At 49.0% G+C, this 16693-nt stretch overlaps 5 protein-coding genes across 5 annotated transcripts; 2 read left to right on the top strand and 3 right to left on the bottom strand.

Moving 5' to 3' along the window:
- Window positions 1-78: 78 nt before the first annotated feature.
- On the bottom strand, window positions 79-4757 carry ASPWEDRAFT_105616 (putative UDP-glucose:glycoprotein glucosyltransferase; the record flags this gene model as incomplete). Its single annotated transcript, XM_040827742.1, has 5 exons — window positions 79-2931; window positions 2984-3244; window positions 3295-4108; window positions 4177-4530; window positions 4609-4757. 5 exons carry the CDS (start codon window positions 4755-4757, stop codon window positions 79-81), a joined length of 4431 nt encoding a protein of 1476 aa, XP_040692720.1.
- Window positions 4758-5536: 779 nt separating this feature from the next.
- ASPWEDRAFT_168908 (uncharacterized protein) lies at window positions 5537-6967 on the bottom strand (the record flags this gene model as incomplete). The annotated part of the gene is made up of 2 exons (XM_040830368.1): window positions 5537-6307; window positions 6365-6967. 2 exons carry the CDS (start codon window positions 6965-6967, stop codon window positions 5537-5539), a joined length of 1374 nt encoding a protein of 457 aa, XP_040692719.1.
- A 3057-nt stretch (window positions 6968-10024) lies between these two features.
- On the top strand, window positions 10025-10763 carry ASPWEDRAFT_24906 (ribonuclease P subunit p20 family protein; the record flags this gene model as incomplete). The annotated part of the gene is made up of 2 exons (XM_040832674.1): window positions 10025-10097; window positions 10162-10763. The coding sequence occupies 2 exons, from the start codon at window positions 10025-10027 to the stop codon at window positions 10761-10763; spliced, it is 675 nt and encodes a 224-aa protein (XP_040692718.1).
- Window positions 10764-11993: 1230 nt separating this feature from the next.
- ASPWEDRAFT_168906 (putative cytoplasm to vacuole targeting Vps64) lies at window positions 11994-14297 on the bottom strand (the record flags this gene model as incomplete). The annotated part of the gene is made up of 2 exons (XM_040830367.1): window positions 11994-13127; window positions 13179-14297. The coding sequence occupies 2 exons, from the start codon at window positions 14295-14297 to the stop codon at window positions 11994-11996; spliced, it is 2253 nt and encodes a 750-aa protein (XP_040692717.1).
- Window positions 14298-15178: 881 nt separating this feature from the next.
- On the top strand, window positions 15179-15823 carry ASPWEDRAFT_168905 (MGR2/ROMO1 family protein; the record flags this gene model as incomplete). The annotated part of the gene is made up of 5 exons (XM_040830366.1): window positions 15179-15230; window positions 15331-15357; window positions 15420-15449; window positions 15506-15596; window positions 15700-15823. 5 exons carry the CDS (start codon window positions 15179-15181, stop codon window positions 15821-15823), a joined length of 324 nt encoding a protein of 107 aa, XP_040692716.1.
- Between the last annotated feature and the right edge of the window lie 870 nt (window positions 15824-16693).

Raw genomic sequence — 16693 nt, 5'->3', positions numbered from 1 at the left:
ATACTCGTAATTGGAATATAGTACTAAAATACACCCAGAATAGATCTATAAACCAATACCAAATTCATTTCACACATCCTACAACTCATCCTTTCTCCATTCAGGGGATTCCGCTTCCTCGCCTTCCTGTTCCTGCTGCTGCTGTGCAAGGGCCACCCGTTTGGACAAGGCGGCAATCTCATCATCATAAGCTGTCCACTCGGGAACCTGTCTTCTAGCTCTGTCCAGCTTGGGCTCCTTTGTCTGTGGGTTATTGCACAGATCGATGGTTCTCGCTTGGCTGAGCGATTGGTCAGAGCACCACGTCTCGCACCACAACCACTCCTGCGGCAGGCTCTTGATCGGGATGTAATGTTGCATGTGGTTTGGTAGGTCCTGGTCGAGGTTACTCAGACTGCCGGCGTCGGCGGAGAGCATCTGGTATTGACCACGGAGACGATCGCCTGCCGCGAGAGCCCGGAATTGAGCCAGGTCGACGACGTAGAGGGCCGAGATGTGGTAGGGTTGGCCGCGAAGGAAGTTCTTCCAGTATCCCTGTTTCCAGAAACGGAAGCCTTCCATTTCCTCGCGGGAGTCGCACATTGGGGTGAAGCCGTACGGGGCACCTTCCAGGTCGAGGGTGACGAGGTCGTACATGTCTGTTCGGACGATTTGGTCTGCGTCGACGAAAATCACCTTGTCCAGGGAGAGAGGGAAGAGGACATCCAGGAAGAGAATCTTGTATCCCCAGATCTCGCGCTGCTTCTCCTTCTGTCCCCGAAGCCAGTGAGGCCACTTGTACGTGACCATCTCGTATGAAAAGCCGTACTCTTTAGCCAGGTGTGGCAGGAAGGATTTGAAAGACGGCGAGAGGAATTGCTCGATGAACCAGAACTTGACGGTATGTTGAGTGTTTTGCATGACAGACACCATCATGATGTTCAGCATCCGCTCGTACAGATGACCACTTGCAACGGAGAATATATTGATATCGGCCTGCTTCTCAGAGCTACTCTTGGAGCCGACTCCGACGCTGGATAGAACACCCTGTGCGAAGTTGAACCCCTTGGAGACATAGTCCATCGGCGAGCCAGGCGCAGGACCTGTTTCCAGAACATCCTCCGTCTCATGGCCCTTTTTACGCGAAAGGCGAGGGAAGAGAGTCTGGCCCTGGAAAGAAAGCAGTGCCACTTCAGTGTTCTCATCGCCGGGTTGCGGGTTGTAGCCCAGTCCTCCCACGCTGTCGAGATTAAAGATGCGCTGACTGCGTCCTGGCTTCAGGCTAATCTTCCACAATCCTGGCTGGGCTTTGAATTGGAAATAGCCCAGGTTAGCCATGATGATGGTATCAGAAAAGTTGGGGTTCTCCTCGGTCCCAAGAGTAAGCTGAACACCTGCTGGAGGAGACTTGGTCGTCAGATCTCGGGAGTGTCCTTCAATCAGGATATGTTCCAATGCGTAGATAGCTTCCACATCCGAGTCTGCCTTCTGCGAGCTCAGTTTGATGTTATCGAGATCGTGGATAGAGTCCTTGGGAGCGACAAGCCAGGATGATGGGACATCCATGCCCAGAGTGAGCAGTGCCTCTACTGGAACACCAGAGAAGGATGCCGTAGGTCGTGAAATCGATCCGCTGCCGTCGAATGAGGGTTCGGAATTCAACACATAGCGGTAGAAGCGCTTGATCGGAAGCTCTTGGATCTGTTCCCGCGGGTTCAAAAACAACCTGAGTCTAACACCGGACAGCTCAGAAAGCACCTTAAGAATCGGCAACCATCTCTGGGCTACTTCGGAAGTTGGGTCGATGGAGGCAACGATAGTAATTGCTGGGTCTTCAGAATTGGAAACAGTAATAACCGATCCAGGCTTGTCAAAATGGTCGAAAAGGTTCAACCGAATATCTGGAAGAGACTCGAAAATTCCTTCAGGGACGTCTGAGATTCTTGATAGAGCAGTAAGAGAGGTGAGCTTCGCAAGGGCAAGAGGGCCAGAAAGCTTCGAGCCAATCCCAAGGTCCTTGACAGCCTTCGTGATGGGTGCTATCCGTTTCTGCTGTTCATGGTCCAGGAACCCGGCAAAGTCATCCTTGTTCAGTACAGAATCGTCAGGGATAGGTCCGATCGCCCTTCCATTGAGGGCGGCACCGCTGGTTCCAGGGGCAAAGCCAAGGTCGCCAGCAAGAGATTGCTGTACCGCCCAGAAATGAGAGATCTCTTGGGCCTCTTCATCAGATACTTGAGATTCAGACTCGATATCAGCCAGAATCTGTGCAGCATCGGCACCACTTCCCTTCTTAAGCAACTGGTACAACTTTGCAGATGCGCGTGGGCTCGCCTGCTCCTCGGGGTTGTGAACAAAGAGAACTTCCACCTGGTCATGTTCTTTCCGGAAGTTCAGGGCGGCAATGAGCAGCTCGAGGCCCTTCTCAGAGTCAAAATCAGCCACGACGGCCACATGAGCGCTATCAAGGACGTCCACTTTGTCCGCTTCGAGTCGGGGGGTATTATCCAAGATTTCCTTCGCTGTCTCAGAAACGTTTGCAAGATCCACAATCCGAATATCCTTAGGATCCGCGGGGATAATCAGGGGGTTGCGTCTATCGAAGGCTTGAGCGAGGAAGAATCCTGGCAACCATGTATCCTCCTCGAATACACCCTCCATGATACCCTCCTGGATTGTTTGGAGATCTTGGTTGACCCGCATACTCATTTCCTTTACCCAGTTGTCATCACGGGTTATCGCAATTCCGTTAACGAAGAACTGCGATCCTTCACGCTCGATGCCCAGTCGCTTTTGGTAGCTGATTGTTCGCGACACAGTGGTGTCAAGCTCCTCGCTCTTCAAGACATCCTCGAATGCAAGATTCTGCTTCTCGCCACGGACATTCCGGTCCTTGATCGCAGTCTGGAAACAAGACTTGTCAGGGGACGCGATCTTGTTCTTCGAAGCAGACTAGTCCAATTAGCATTTGCTCCTATCCTTTGGAATCAAGAATAACACCCACCTCCTCCAGGTAGCTTATAAGACTACCTAGTCCAAAAGTTTCATGCAGGTAATGGGCCACCTTGAGCTGTGCAATAGACCCTTGCGAGGACACAGTAGGAACCAAGCCAAATCTCACTGGAATCCCGTTCTTCACGAAAGCCTTGACGGTCTTCACAACCAAATTCATGTCCTCCGCGTCGCTCAAATCAACCGGGAAAAGAATATTGTGCAAATCACGACCCAATGGGGGGAGTTGACCGGGATAAACTCGTTGCATAATCTAGGTAAATCAGCATGACAGATCAAGAAAGTTCATTCAAAGGGACGTACCGCTGCAAGCTCCCTAGGGTAATTCTGATACTTTTCATCCTTTTCGAGGTTGTTCATCCATATGATAACACCGCCACCCTCGATATCATCCCGGTAGTTATAACGTGCAGGCTCGTCATTCGCCAAAGCCTCACCAAGGAAACGATGAGACAGAATTTCCACTGCCTCCTGGGCAGAAAACCCAATGTTGCGGAACTTTTCAATCAGTTTTCGCTCGCGACGAAGGTGGTCCAGGAGAGAGAATGCATCGATCTTCCGAGCATCCATCTGAACACCGTTAATCCACATGACATTAACGCCCGGAGGAATCATTCGGCCGCGGTTCGAGCGGATATCTTCCAGAAGCTCGGGGGTTGCATTATGAGCTGCGACTCGGGATGAGTATTTGGGGAAATCCTGGGAAACCTTCACGAGGGTGTCCAGAGGATCGGCGCTGTCCATCACATAGCTGGCGGTGTTTACACCCAGACGAGAAACTTCTGATGAAGACAGAGGCTTGAGATCATCAAGAGCATCTTCGGAGGACTTGCTTTCCTGGCTATCTCTCTCTTCAGCAGCCCGGTCATCGATAACGATATAGTCCGTTCGTTTCAACGCAAGCTCAACTCCATAGCCGGAAACAAACAGAGGACGAGAGCTCCAATGTTGGGGAGGTCGGTAGCGCACTCGGTATGAGATTTGGCCCTCTTTGGCAAGGGCACTCAAGGTCTGATGGAACTCGTTGAACATAGGCGATGCAACATCCGCATACAAAATGGCAGGGGGCAAAGAAACATCGCCCAAGACTCGGTCAAACGGAAGCTCTCGTGGATCACTACATCAGCAAAAACAATTAGCCAACCATCCATCCAGCCGCACCCTCACCAGAGAATCACAACTCACAGCTCTCCCAAAACATCCTGCTGCGCACGCTCCATAGTAGAAGAACAGTACTGCTTTCCCTCCGAATGCGCCCACACAGGACACGCCGCATCCTGCGCCGCCATCAAAGATTGCTGAACGGAGGTATTGTAGAATTGATAATGAGCCTCGATGCGAGGCGTCGCCGATCGAATCGCCAAAGACAGCTTAAAGGATGAGAGGCTTTCCGGCGTTGCGAGGTATCCATCTTCGTGAACGACTTTCAGGAATCGGTCGTAAAGCTCCTTGTCAGTAACTGCGTCGTCGAAGATACCGTCTGCGATACGGTCCAGAAGTGGGAAGTAGGCGGTTGGGTTTTCCTCGGCGGCTGTTTCTCTAAGGGATGTATTAGCGATTCATCCGGCCAACCCCCACGCAAGACAATAGATGGATGGGTAGATAGGAGTCACATACAAAAGCTCCAGAAGATAAGGCGCTGAATCAAATGAAGCCTGTAAAGCGACATTGACCGAGGGGCTTGCGCGAACCAAACATGCCAGCGCTGCAGTAACAACTACCGCATATAATCGCCACGAGGCCATCATGCCTGTGGCTAACACCATTTTAACACTGGTATCGGTGTTATATTCACCTTCAATGCCCTGAGGTAGAATGTGGGGGAGAAAATGAAAAGGTTACGAAATGAAATCTGCCCCAAGTAGATAGATAGATGGGGCAGCTGGTTTATCTGTTTAGCTACTCCTGATGAAGGGTAGTAAGCATCACGGACGATTGAGCCAGGGCTCAGTAATGGATGGGGAATATAGTCACAATACTGCGAATGATCAATTTGAAATAAACAAAATCGCCCCCAACATCTCAGGCTGGATTGAACGAAGAGGGATGATGATTGTTGATGCCGTCTGGACACCTCGACCGTAGCTGCTAGGGTGGGCGCAGCGGCCAAAGACGCAGCACCTCCGCTTCGTTTCTATTGATAGTCACTGCGGAGACTTAATAGGTGATAGAGCAGACTTAATGCATTACGTGTATAGTAGATTTATGATAAATTTTTGAATTTTTGAATGGTATATTTGACAAATTTGGTTCATAAAACATGTTAATCATTAGTAGTCCACACACCAAGCTTCCTTGCCTTTTTTGTTGGCTGTGTGACATCGTCCTTCCATACGCCAATCCACCCAATACAGTATCCCAATTGCACCGAATGCTAAAAACAACAAATAAAACAAAAATGATAGACAGTGCTCCTTGATCCTTTCAAGGATAAAAAAAGGAAAAGAAATCAACTCCGGGTGTCAAAAGAATGCCAACCCCAAACTTTTGTCTTTCTTGCTTTTGGGGGGGTGTAAACAAAAGATGCATGTAATCAAAGAGAGTTTTAACGAGAGTCCGAGCTGGACTGCTTGGAATGGGATTTCTTGCGGCTGCTAGCCTCCCAGATCAGGCGCTTGCGCTTCTGATCGTCAATTTCAAAGAAAGAATCGTCGGCAGAGTTGGTAGGCAGGTTCTCAGGCCGAGCACTGAGAGCGCTTGTGGACCTCATTTTCTTGAGGTTCTTGGTCTTACCGGCATCGCCAAGTTTTCGGAGTTCGCGGGCCAGCCGCTCCAAAGTCGAGCCACCCTTGGCTTTGGAGGAGGGAGAGGGTGGGAGAGGAAGAGGCTTGTCGCACATATCCTCGTTGCTGCTGTTGCTCCTGATAGAAGGAGGAGGGAGTTTCTCGGTCGAGGCAAAGCTGATGCCGGAATCGACCTTGCGGCCTTTGTGGCTTTTAGGTGGGGTGTTTTCTTGTTCTTCTTGTTCTTCGCTAATGCTGGCGGGGCGAGCATCCACATTGACCATCGAGCATTCATCAATGATCTCATTGGCAATGCGGAGGTACTTGTCCAATGCGTCCCGGACCAGCGGCCATCCGTTTGGTTCGCCCTCCTGAGCTCCCTGAGCAATGATCTTGTCGAGGATCTTCCTGCCATTGGTGTCAAAGGCTGAGATGTAGCGGAAGAACCCATCCCGTTGGGACTTCAAGATCTGCGGGGTCAATTGGGGTGTGGGGGTGGGGGTTGTGTCGGTAACCGGGGGGAAGAGGGTGTTGAGCATGGCAATGCAGTTGGCTTTGTTGTGGGGCTCCAGCAGCATTTCGTTGATCAATGTCTAAGTCAAATGTTAGGGGCTTTGGATGCATAATGATAAAATGTCTCGGGTACTTACCCAACGGCGCAGGCCAATGTAGATCTGGGTGTAGAGGGCCTCGGCCTTACGACCCTTGACATTGACAGACTCAATCCAGGCCAAAACCTGAGGGTATTTCTTTCTCAGCTCCGACTTCTCCTGGACATCTTTAGGTTCCAGACTCAGACGGTGCAAGGCAGCCGCCACCTCTCTGTTACGTCGAACATCGAGATCCTTGAGATAGTCCAGGGCAGTCAAGGCCTGGGGAAAGTCGACATCTTCCAGCTGCGGGGCAAAGCAGCGACGCAAGAAAGTAGTGATGAAGCTGGGAGGAAGAGAGCAAGGTTGCGAGGGGAGACGAGAGATTTGATGAGTCAATTGAGCCTTGAAGTCGGCTGCGAGGTCCAACTTGCTTTCTTGGGAGGAGAGAGAAGATTTGGAGGAGTTGGAACCGGTCGAACGGTGGCCGAAGGCGGTCTCTGGGCGAGATCCAGGGGTGGCTTGTCTGGTGGGATTGCAGTTCAATGCGTACATAGTGCGCAGAGGAATTTCATAGGATCCGGGGTAACGAAGACAGTGGTCGAAGATCCAAGTAAGAGCGGAGCCATCCGGGGCATCCAAAGGCTCTTGAGAGTGTGGCATGATGAAATTGAAAGGTAATAAAAAGATGTGGTTTTTTTGATTTACAAGAATCGAGGTATGAGGAAGATATAAAGAAGGATGAAACCTAGCAGGCTAGGGAGAGGTACTTCAAGTAAAGAGAGAGAAGTTCCAAGGGATCGAATGTGCGACGTGATAGTGACGCGGAGCAGAGCAGAGCAATAAATTGATCGCAAAAACGGCTGGCATTACTTGCGTGTAACCTGTCTTTCCATAACCCGCCTGAACTGACGGACTGCACCTCGAGGATGTGAGTGATATCAGTGAGTCAAGTTTATCCCTTTCTTTGCGTGAGGGGGTCGAAGTGGTTGTTTGGTAGCAAAGCGGATGGAGTTCCGTGTCACCCGCGCAGCACACACACACACGTTCTGAGATGGGGAAGTTTATTTTCTTTGTTTCAAAAAGGACTGAAAAGAAGAGCAATATGAGAGATCGAGACGACTGATCAACCGATAGATAAATAATTGAGAAAAGATGGGGGGGTGGTTTGCTGTCAAAGCAAACGGGGAATGGAAGATCGAAGATCGGGGGACCACAAGAACCGAGGGGCGTTTTTTTTGGTGGTGTCTGTTTTGGATGGATCCAAAAGAAAGACAAGGAAAAACGAAAGTGGCGCAAAAGAGCTGTCGAAGCAGGCGAAACAAAGAAAGGCGATAGACTCGGGAAGGAAAACAGATGCTGGAGAGAGATGAAGGCGAAAAGATGAAAGAGACGAGAGGAGCAGAGGGTAGATATTAAGAGGCGACGGAGATGACGGGACAATCGCAAGTGACAGATAACTGGAGGATCCCCACGGAGCGTTGTGTGCGTGGGTATTGTACCGTACGGGGACTGTAATCCGCGGTATTGGTATTGAGCAAAAGTCTGGACTGCGGCCGATGGACCCACGGGAACTCGTCCCTAAACCCGGCTAAACTGCCCTAAGAGGCACGCTGCCTCCTGCTTTGGCCTAGTCACTTTCCTTTTCGGGAGCCGTCGTTCCAGTTCCATGGACCACGGTACGGTATATGTATACCAACGAAGTACGGTACAGTATCATCTTTATGTTTGTTTATGTCGCATCCAGAAGTACCAGTTGAGATGTACAAATACTACATCACATTGGACAGATTGGATTTATGACCATCAAGTCAATCAAAAGTGCACTGCATCCATATCCGATCCGATCATCCAGTCGGATACCCAGGATTGCTCACCCTACTAGTACCACGCTAGGGGCAACAGTTTTTTTTCGCCCGTCCTTCCGATCGCTGAACAACCGCGATTTGGGGCCCTCCGCGTAACTCCAGGCCCCAGAGCACTGGGAGCGTCGTCGAGACTACTGATTAGGAGGTCTGATATTTGGGTCTAGTGCTTTCTTTTTGTTCGCTCGTTTAATTTAACCCATTTATTTCCCCCTCTTTTCTTTTTTTTTCTTTCTGTCGGTTCTTCCCCGATCACAATTTGCACTGTGCAGGGTGCATACTGCAGGATGCAGAGGTGATGACCGATCTAGTCCTGCATGAAGGATGCGAAAGCGAATTGCCCCTCGGCAGCATCATTGGACCTTCAGACCCGATCAAGTGATTGAAGTTGTACAATGCATTCAGCTGAACCCCTAGATAGTAGATACAGACTGTCCACACACTGTCGAGTGTAGATATTTTCAGCTGAATCGAGTGGGTCTGATTCAGAACACGCAATCTTGGGTTGACATCTGCGACAAGAGGCTAGAAAGAGGGGGAGAATCCTCCAGTAAGCAGCCAAAAGTACTTACCGAGGACAAGGGATCATCAGGCACTGTCTGTCAAATAAGATAGCACAACCGACTGTCTGAATGCGACGATCTTTCTGTCCAGACTCCAGACTGGATCTTCCGCCGTCAAAACTTCGCGTTCCTCTGGTTCTAGCGGGTCGTTCTTCAGCCGTTGATATTTATAGTGGCTTGCCACTATACAGACTGAGTTCAGTACGTAACCTGTATAAAGTCAATAGATGTCCTGTGTCCTGTGTCCACGTATGTATAATTGCAAACTATGGAGTTATTGGAGTACATAATTGTCACACTGTTCAACGTCTCCAAGGCGCGGAGATGATCCTCGTGCCTCACGCCCACCGGGAATCGAAGACATTACCTAAAACGGCAATGTGCAGACGATCACCAACGATGATCAGCAGTGTCTGAGCCGGCTCTATGGGAATTACAGGATCAGCATCCTAGACACTAGCACCATAAGCATCGTCATCCCGAGTTCCAGGGGAAAAAAGAAGAAAATAATAATCAAAGTTGATACATCTCCGGAGGACATTCCCCTGTCGTCTTGGCCACCCGTTCACCCAGTATTGTGGTCGTGACATAATGATCTTCTATTATGATGATGATAATGATATTATGGCTGGTTTAATTGCCTTGTGCTCTGTGGTTAACCGGTAACGTGTGCGATTACTTGATTGAGGCCATCGGAGAGAACAAGATAGGGGTAGCCTATATATGTCTTGTCAGGTTATTTTTATGAAGTCATCCTGCTCAAAAAGAGTTGACCGTTGGCCGTTGGGCATTGGGCAGCTGAGAATCAGATAGTTAGCCGATGGTTTATGGAGTAACAGGAGTATCTCATTCACAAGATAGGAGATGGTCCGGAGTTCTTCACTCAATCTTGAGTCTTGTGACAATGACTATCAGGAGTAATCGTCAATGATTGGTTTCCAGTAATCCAGGATCAACAAAGGATCACACAGAGACTATCTATAGTTTCTCCAATCAATAGCTGATGATGGTTCTTATCGAATGCTTGTCCAAGGAAATGAAACACCGACATTACCGTGTTGAGTAGTGGATAGAAACGTGCTGTTGGTGAGGAAATCTCGACGGAAAAACGGCAGGTTTGCCGATCAGCTTCTTCCAGCTTCAATTTCTCTACCGCGACACCACCACATACATACAACACCTACCACGCATAATTCATACAATCATATCGTGATAGGAATAATATCTACGTCCCCTCTATCGCTAATACATTCAATCCCACTCAAACAAAAATAATCATCACTACCTCCACCATGGCCAAAAAACCACTCGCGCAAGATCTCCAATTCGAGAAAAAGAATCAGGACATGCTCAAGCTGCCTAAACGTTCGTTTCCCCCATATACCTTTTTCACCTATACATATTTCCTTTATTCTAATAAACAAACCAGACGCCCGTATTCAAAAACGCCCCATCCCCCACGCCGCCATCGCATCCCCCTACGCCGGCCCCTCTGTCCCCAAAACCGTCTACGTCTCCACCAAAACCCCCTTCATGAGCGTCATCAAGCGCGTGCAGAAACTACTCCGACAGGCCGAAAAGCGCGCCACCGCGTCCGTCAACCTATCCAATGGGAAGAAGAGCGAGAAACAGAAATTTGCGCAGCTGGTGCGGGGTCAGGAGGAGTTGGTCAAAGAGGAGGTGTTTGTAAAGGCGACGGGGAGGGCGATGGATAAGGTACTCTCTGTGGGCAAGTGGTTTGAGGAGAGGGGAGATGAGTTTGTGGTGAGGGTTAAAACGGGGAGTGTGCTTGTTGTGGATGATATTCTGGAAGATGAGGGGGTGAAGAAGGCGGAGGCGGAAAAGGTGCAGGCAGAAGAAGAAGAAAAACAGGAAGACAAAGATACCACTGCCGAGTCTGGACTGTCCAAGTCTGCTATTAAGAAGAGAAAACGGGCTGCCAGGGCAGTGGCTGAGGCTGAGGAGTCGGAACTCCCCGAAACGCGCACACGATGGGTGAATATGGTGGAGGTTGCAGTGGCTCTGAAATGATGAGGAAGACGCCATACAACATACGCAACTGAAAACAAACTTCGCTGGTCTCAAGATTGTCACCACCATCTATCCCTTTCGGGGGGAGGCTTCCTCAAACTCCAGCCTCAAACCTTGACTCCGCCATACGCAAGCCACCACTTCGCATGAGATCCAAAGGCCTACTACATACATATCCCACCATCCTCGACGGTCATCTCCGAGCTTAACAACTCACCCTCACATGAATTGACGTTTTGGATCTCCGGCCTTGAAACAGGCGACTCCGCTCAACCCCGCAATTCACTGCGCCTCCCCAGCAGCCACCAAAGTCGATAATGCGATATAAATCCACACTGAGTGGATCTTCAAGGATGATCTCACTCATCAGAATACATGTACATACATGCATGAAACATGTCACTTTTGTACAAAAGTACTGCAGTACTGCACACTCTTGAGACATGTCAACCGGGCTGTACATCTATCTCATTTGTGCAGGAATATCAAGTATCAACTACTCCATACTTCATCTCAAACTTGATTTCGGCCAGAAGGAGGGACTATCAAAGTTGATGAAGAACAAAAAGTCAGAAACAGTCAAATTCTATCAGAAAGTCAACCTAAACAGATCTTTTGTTAAATTAGCTCAGTCACAGAGAACAACAAATACCCTCAATGTAAATTTGAATAAATAAAAAACGTAATAATGGTCATTCATCGCTTTGCCTAGAATTGTCAAGAGAAGTAACGCTGCTATGAAACTAATACACACAAAGGCGGGTGAGCCCTACATGACTTGCTTCTGCCCGTGAGAAGGAGACATTAACATAGAAAATAAAAAAGGATGAGGGGGGTCATTGCTTGCCAGGAAATCGTAACTGGAAGCAAGACGGCGCCTGATATGGGTAATTTGGTACTCGATGACAAAATGGAAGATGAGTGAAAGTAATGCGAGTTATGGAATCCGATAACCGCGAGGACAATAAAAAGATAAGAATAAGATAGAAGAGAAACAATAAACACCAGATACCCCCAAACCCAGCGGTTAGCCCCGGGGCCTTTTGCCAGAATACATGAGAAACGAATCAATCAAACAATAAAAAGATTTAAAATGGAAATAAAAATAAAAGAAAAAAAGTCTGAAGACTTGGATATGAACCGGCCATAGGCCAAAAGCGCTCCTGTCTGTTGAAAATTGTAATTTGAAACGAAACCAGTTGCTCATTAAGAAAGCAAAAGACCGTAACTTCATTTGTCCATCTTCTGCCATCCGTTCAGATAGGCCATTAGGCCTACTCCTAAAAGTACAACACCAAGCATTGATGCATATGGGCTTGAATGCTCGAGGGCATTTTGTTTGTGCCGTTGCGCTGCGAAGGATGTGGCGGCACTTTCACCCTCTGTGGTGTGAGGCGATTTCACAGGTTCTTGACACACTCCAGAATCTTGACCATTGGAATACGTGGCATTTTTCTTTGAAGGAGCAGCCTCAGAAGACGAGTCGGACACATTAGTCACCGACTTGTTCCCTGTGTCGCGCATTTCTGAGCGCTCTCGACGCAGCGTCTCAATCATTTCTGCTAGCGACTTTCGGGTCGAAACAGTCTCGTCCTCTGCCTTTTGCGCACGGTCCTTGAAGGCAGAGACCTGCTGCTTCATTTCCTCCATCTCCGCCATCATCATCTCCAGACGGCGATGTAATTGTTTGCTTTCGGCTTCTGCAGCCAGCGCGTTTTCATCAGGCTTGGGCATGTCTGTTTCAGAAGTAAGGATGCCATTCTCTAACTCATGAGACTTCTCGACAGCCTCCTGTTCAGCTTCATTCTCTTGAACACCGTCAACAAGCGGCTCCGCGGCGGCCTTTGTCTCTGGCTCTTGGCTAGCGTTGCTCGACTGCAATTCCAGGTTTCGAGCTCTTTCTTCCGCCGACTCCCTAGCGCTTCGCTCCTGGAGCAATAGAGCTTCCAGTTCTTTCACGCGGGCACCTTGACTCTCGAGTTCCCTTCTGGCCAAGTTAAAGGCATCCTGAAGGCTTTGGAACTGATTGGATTCGCGTGTAATGGGCGAGCTAACGGCTGGCTTCTGCTTTTCTGTCTCGGTGCGCTTGAGAGGTGACACGGCATCGGTAGTGTTGCGCGGTAAAGCATCGGGCTTTTCGGGCAAAGGTTGTTGAGGTGGTGGTGCAGGAGGATCGGAAAATCTCGAGAAGGAATCGACACGCGGCATCTTTGGCCTTCCATTTACTTGACGAGGCACATTGTTCTCTGCCGGTGGGGGTTTAATTTTTTCTTTTTCTGGGTGGCCCGGTTTCATTAGCGTTGTCAAGAAATCGTCCGTTTGGTGGAGATCTTGTGATTGCTGTTTAGCTTGCTTCATTTCGCTCTAAACAAGAATTAGCAGGCGGCATAGATTGTTAGACTGCAGTGCCCATACCGTGAGTCTTTTGACAACTTGCTCGATAGAAATCGGGGAGTTCCAGTAATTCATTTGGCGCTGTTGCTGGAGCGCATTAATCTGGCTGCTCGCATTGCTCTGCACACTTCGGTTGCTCATCGAGCTTCCCGCTCGTCCACGCATGTGGGAAAGTGGCTGACTCAAAGGTGACGGGAGAAGTCCACCTCCAGAGGCGGGATCCAGATCCCCAAGGGTAAGATCGAGGATATTGGGGATGCTTCCGTAAACACCAGCATGCTCAACCTTGGAGGAAACCTTGTGGTGAACAATGGTCTTCTGATCTTCGCTGACAATATCGATTCCCAGCTCCAAGGTGTCGTTTTCGCGGAGCTCGTGGGGATCAGATTCGCGGTTTTCGGGGGACAGTCGTTGTCCGTTAACAAAAGTACCATTGGAGGATTTCACATCTCGAATCCAAATCTTGCCGCTTTTGTCGGCCCAGATCTCCGCATGCTGCCGAGAAAGAACCTTTGAGTCGAAATATCCATTGAGGGATGTCGGAACCGTTTTGGCGTTTGTTTGCCGACCAATCCGCAATAGTTCTGGAAAGTAGGGAACATTAATTTGTTTCTTTTCGAAAGTGCCATTGATTGGCAGCAGTGTCAATATAGCAGGCGGGTCCCCAGACGGCCCGCCGCCCGGCCGGACCCCATTCTGCTGAGGAGACTGGAGCATATGCTGAGAAGGGACGATGTTGGAAGGTTGATGCATCGCGGACATCGTAGAGGGCGAAGGCCCTGAGGAAAAGGCGGGCACCACTTGAGACCGAGTATTGGTTACCCCAGATACCGGTTCCGACTTGGTGCTAGGCCAAATATTCCTCGTGGGTTTTTTCTTTGAAGACCAGGTGTTTGATTCAGCGTTTGAATTTTGGCCGGCATTAGTATTTTGCGAGGAAACGATCGCGGTAGAAGTAGAAGAGTTCGATCCCAGAGAAGACGAAGAATTCGATCTCTGGACACTTTTTCGTGGCGCAAATATCCGAGAAACCTCGTCCGCGTTCATTGAAGACAGAGCTCCTTGACCTCCGTTACCAGAGTTGTACCATCCCAAACGAGGCCCCGATTGCACACTAGGCGGAGATGCTACAGCAGTCATGGAGAAGGATGCCGGAGACCGTTTATATCAATGGCTGGGGGGTTCCTGACCGTCCTAGATCACAGGCGCCGGTCGAATAAACAAAGTAAACGGGGAGGCGCTTAAGTGTGCGAATAAAAATAATCGCGAAACGTCGATTTGAGATATCGATCGGCGTAAGGAGGTTGGGGAGAGGTGTATACTCGGCGTCGGCGCGCGCAATAACCCTTGTTTTTCTGGGTCCGGCCAACTGTTGGAAAGGGTCACGTTAGCATTATTTGGATGCCACTTGATCGCACTTTCATCCGATTCAGACTAGCAAAAAGGCTCTGGAGATGATGCAAGCTGTCCTGAACTGGAAATAATACGTCAGGCTTACCTTTGACACAACTCCACGTAGTCAAGTCGAGACAAAAGGGCATATACAAATACACTGGGGCTTCAGACCAAGGAGGCGTGGAGAACTTGGTCCAAACCGCCGCAGCGACCGGCTTTTAGCACGCCGGCCAAGGGGAAAAAGAGGGAAGCACGAGACGGAAATTCCGCCTGGTACAGGCTCCTAGGCCGCCAAAACAGCAATAAGACGACGCACAAAAGTCAAACGTCCCGGACAAATTCTCATGGGTGGCCACTGCAGCGGGAGGAGGATCATCTCACTGCGCTCCCTAACGCTCCAGGACGTATGTCACGTGAGATGAGGCACGTGTGGATTATATAACGGTGGAGAAGCTGTGTCACGTGACATGGACGGAATTGGGCCTCGGGCTTAACCCGCAGGAGCTTCGATTTGCTTCTGCGATTGATTGAACAAAGAGTTGTCTTGCGCATTCCGTGTTTCAGCGCATCTGCTTCGATAACGTGATTCTTTTCGAGTTAGCTACGAATACCTTTCAGCTTTCAAAATGCCCGTCGTTGCAGGTCCTCCCCAGCATGGTCCCTCTACTTTTGACAAGAGTGAGTTTCGGAAGCCTCTTCTATAGCACGGGACAGAACGAAATTTCCGCCGTGAGATGATGTTAGAGGGTCTTTGGACAGAAGCTGACTATCTCTGCAGTGAAGATGGGTGCCCTGATGGGTTCGAGTATGTTGACTCCGATATCGTCTTGATCCTTTCGGTTGATACTGACTGCTGCTCACTTTTAGCTGTCGGTGGTATCATGGGTTTCATCATGGGTTAGTTATATACCTTGGAGGATATTCTCGATTAAACGTCGCTTATACAATATAAGGAACTGTCACTGTCTTCCAGTACGGCGGTGGACCTAACGGTGTGATGCGAACCATCGGAAAGTTCATGCTGGGTTCGGGTGCTACTTTCGGGTATGTTTACAATCAGTTGTTCCAATCCATATATTACCCTTTGCTTTCTCTATCTCCCAACTTTCTGAACTGGTTGAACTTTGCTAATGCTGTACTTGGACAGTCTCTTCATGTCTATTGGTAGCGTTATTCGCAACGAAGGACCTCACAGCGATGCCTGGCTCCGAGCTCGCGGACCCCCGATGATGCTTTCCCGACAGAGCCCTCTGCGGCCTATGCGCCAGTAGATGGACTATCTTCGACATATCGATCGGAGGATACGTGATATGACAGATTTGTGGGGTTGTCTTGTACAATAGTTTCGAAATCGATCAGCATTTTTTTTATTGGATGAAAAGGGGGAACCATATGAAGCAACGGAAAATCGCCACCCAGTGTATATAATTCAGGGCATTTGACGGGTTGGAAGAGAAAGGCTTTTGATCCAACGATGCGATATTCCCTGACATGTCGAGGTGATCAGACTGACTGGGCAGTCAACAATGATCAGTCAGGAAGAACTCAACTCAGGGAGGTTGAAATAATCGGGTTAGCGACATAATCAGCTATAATGGCATCACCTTTCAGCACTGGTTGTATCCACAATAATTATGGGACATCTAACACTAAGGTTTATTGGTTATTGATTGGTTGCATTGTTTATAGGCCTACAGCCCTACCAGTCATGGACACTGATTGAACACATCCGTCAAGGGAGTCAAATACTCTTTCAACTACGGAGAAGTTCCATCAACAGACTGTATAGCATTCTTACGAAGGTTTAAGTGTTTTAAACTTTGATGAGCATGTGAGGACCACTATATATCCCCCATAGAAATAGGGAGGGAATGAGTATACATTCTTCTGCGGGAATATATACACATCTACTTAGCACGGAGTACTGGATAGTTCAATAATTGCCACGTAAATGTATATCTTTTGACCTGTCATTGCCGAGTACTCCGTAATAAAGTTCAATAAAATCACTTGTACAGCTCAGCAAAATCATGACTCACATGCGCAGAAGACTGCAAGTGCTGATGGTGCTATTATTTGTCGCATAGCGGGGTAGTAGTACTAGTAGCACTGGGTGTAGCCGAATAATGAGCTGGTTTAAT

Source organism: Aspergillus wentii, assembly GCF_001890725.1.
Source record: "Aspergillus wentii DTO 134E9 unplaced genomic scaffold ASPWEscaffold_2, whole genome shotgun sequence".
NCBI classification, from domain to species: Eukaryota; Fungi; Ascomycota; class Eurotiomycetes; order Eurotiales; family Aspergillaceae; genus Aspergillus; species Aspergillus wentii.
This window is presented reverse-complemented; position numbering and strand designations above follow the sequence as displayed.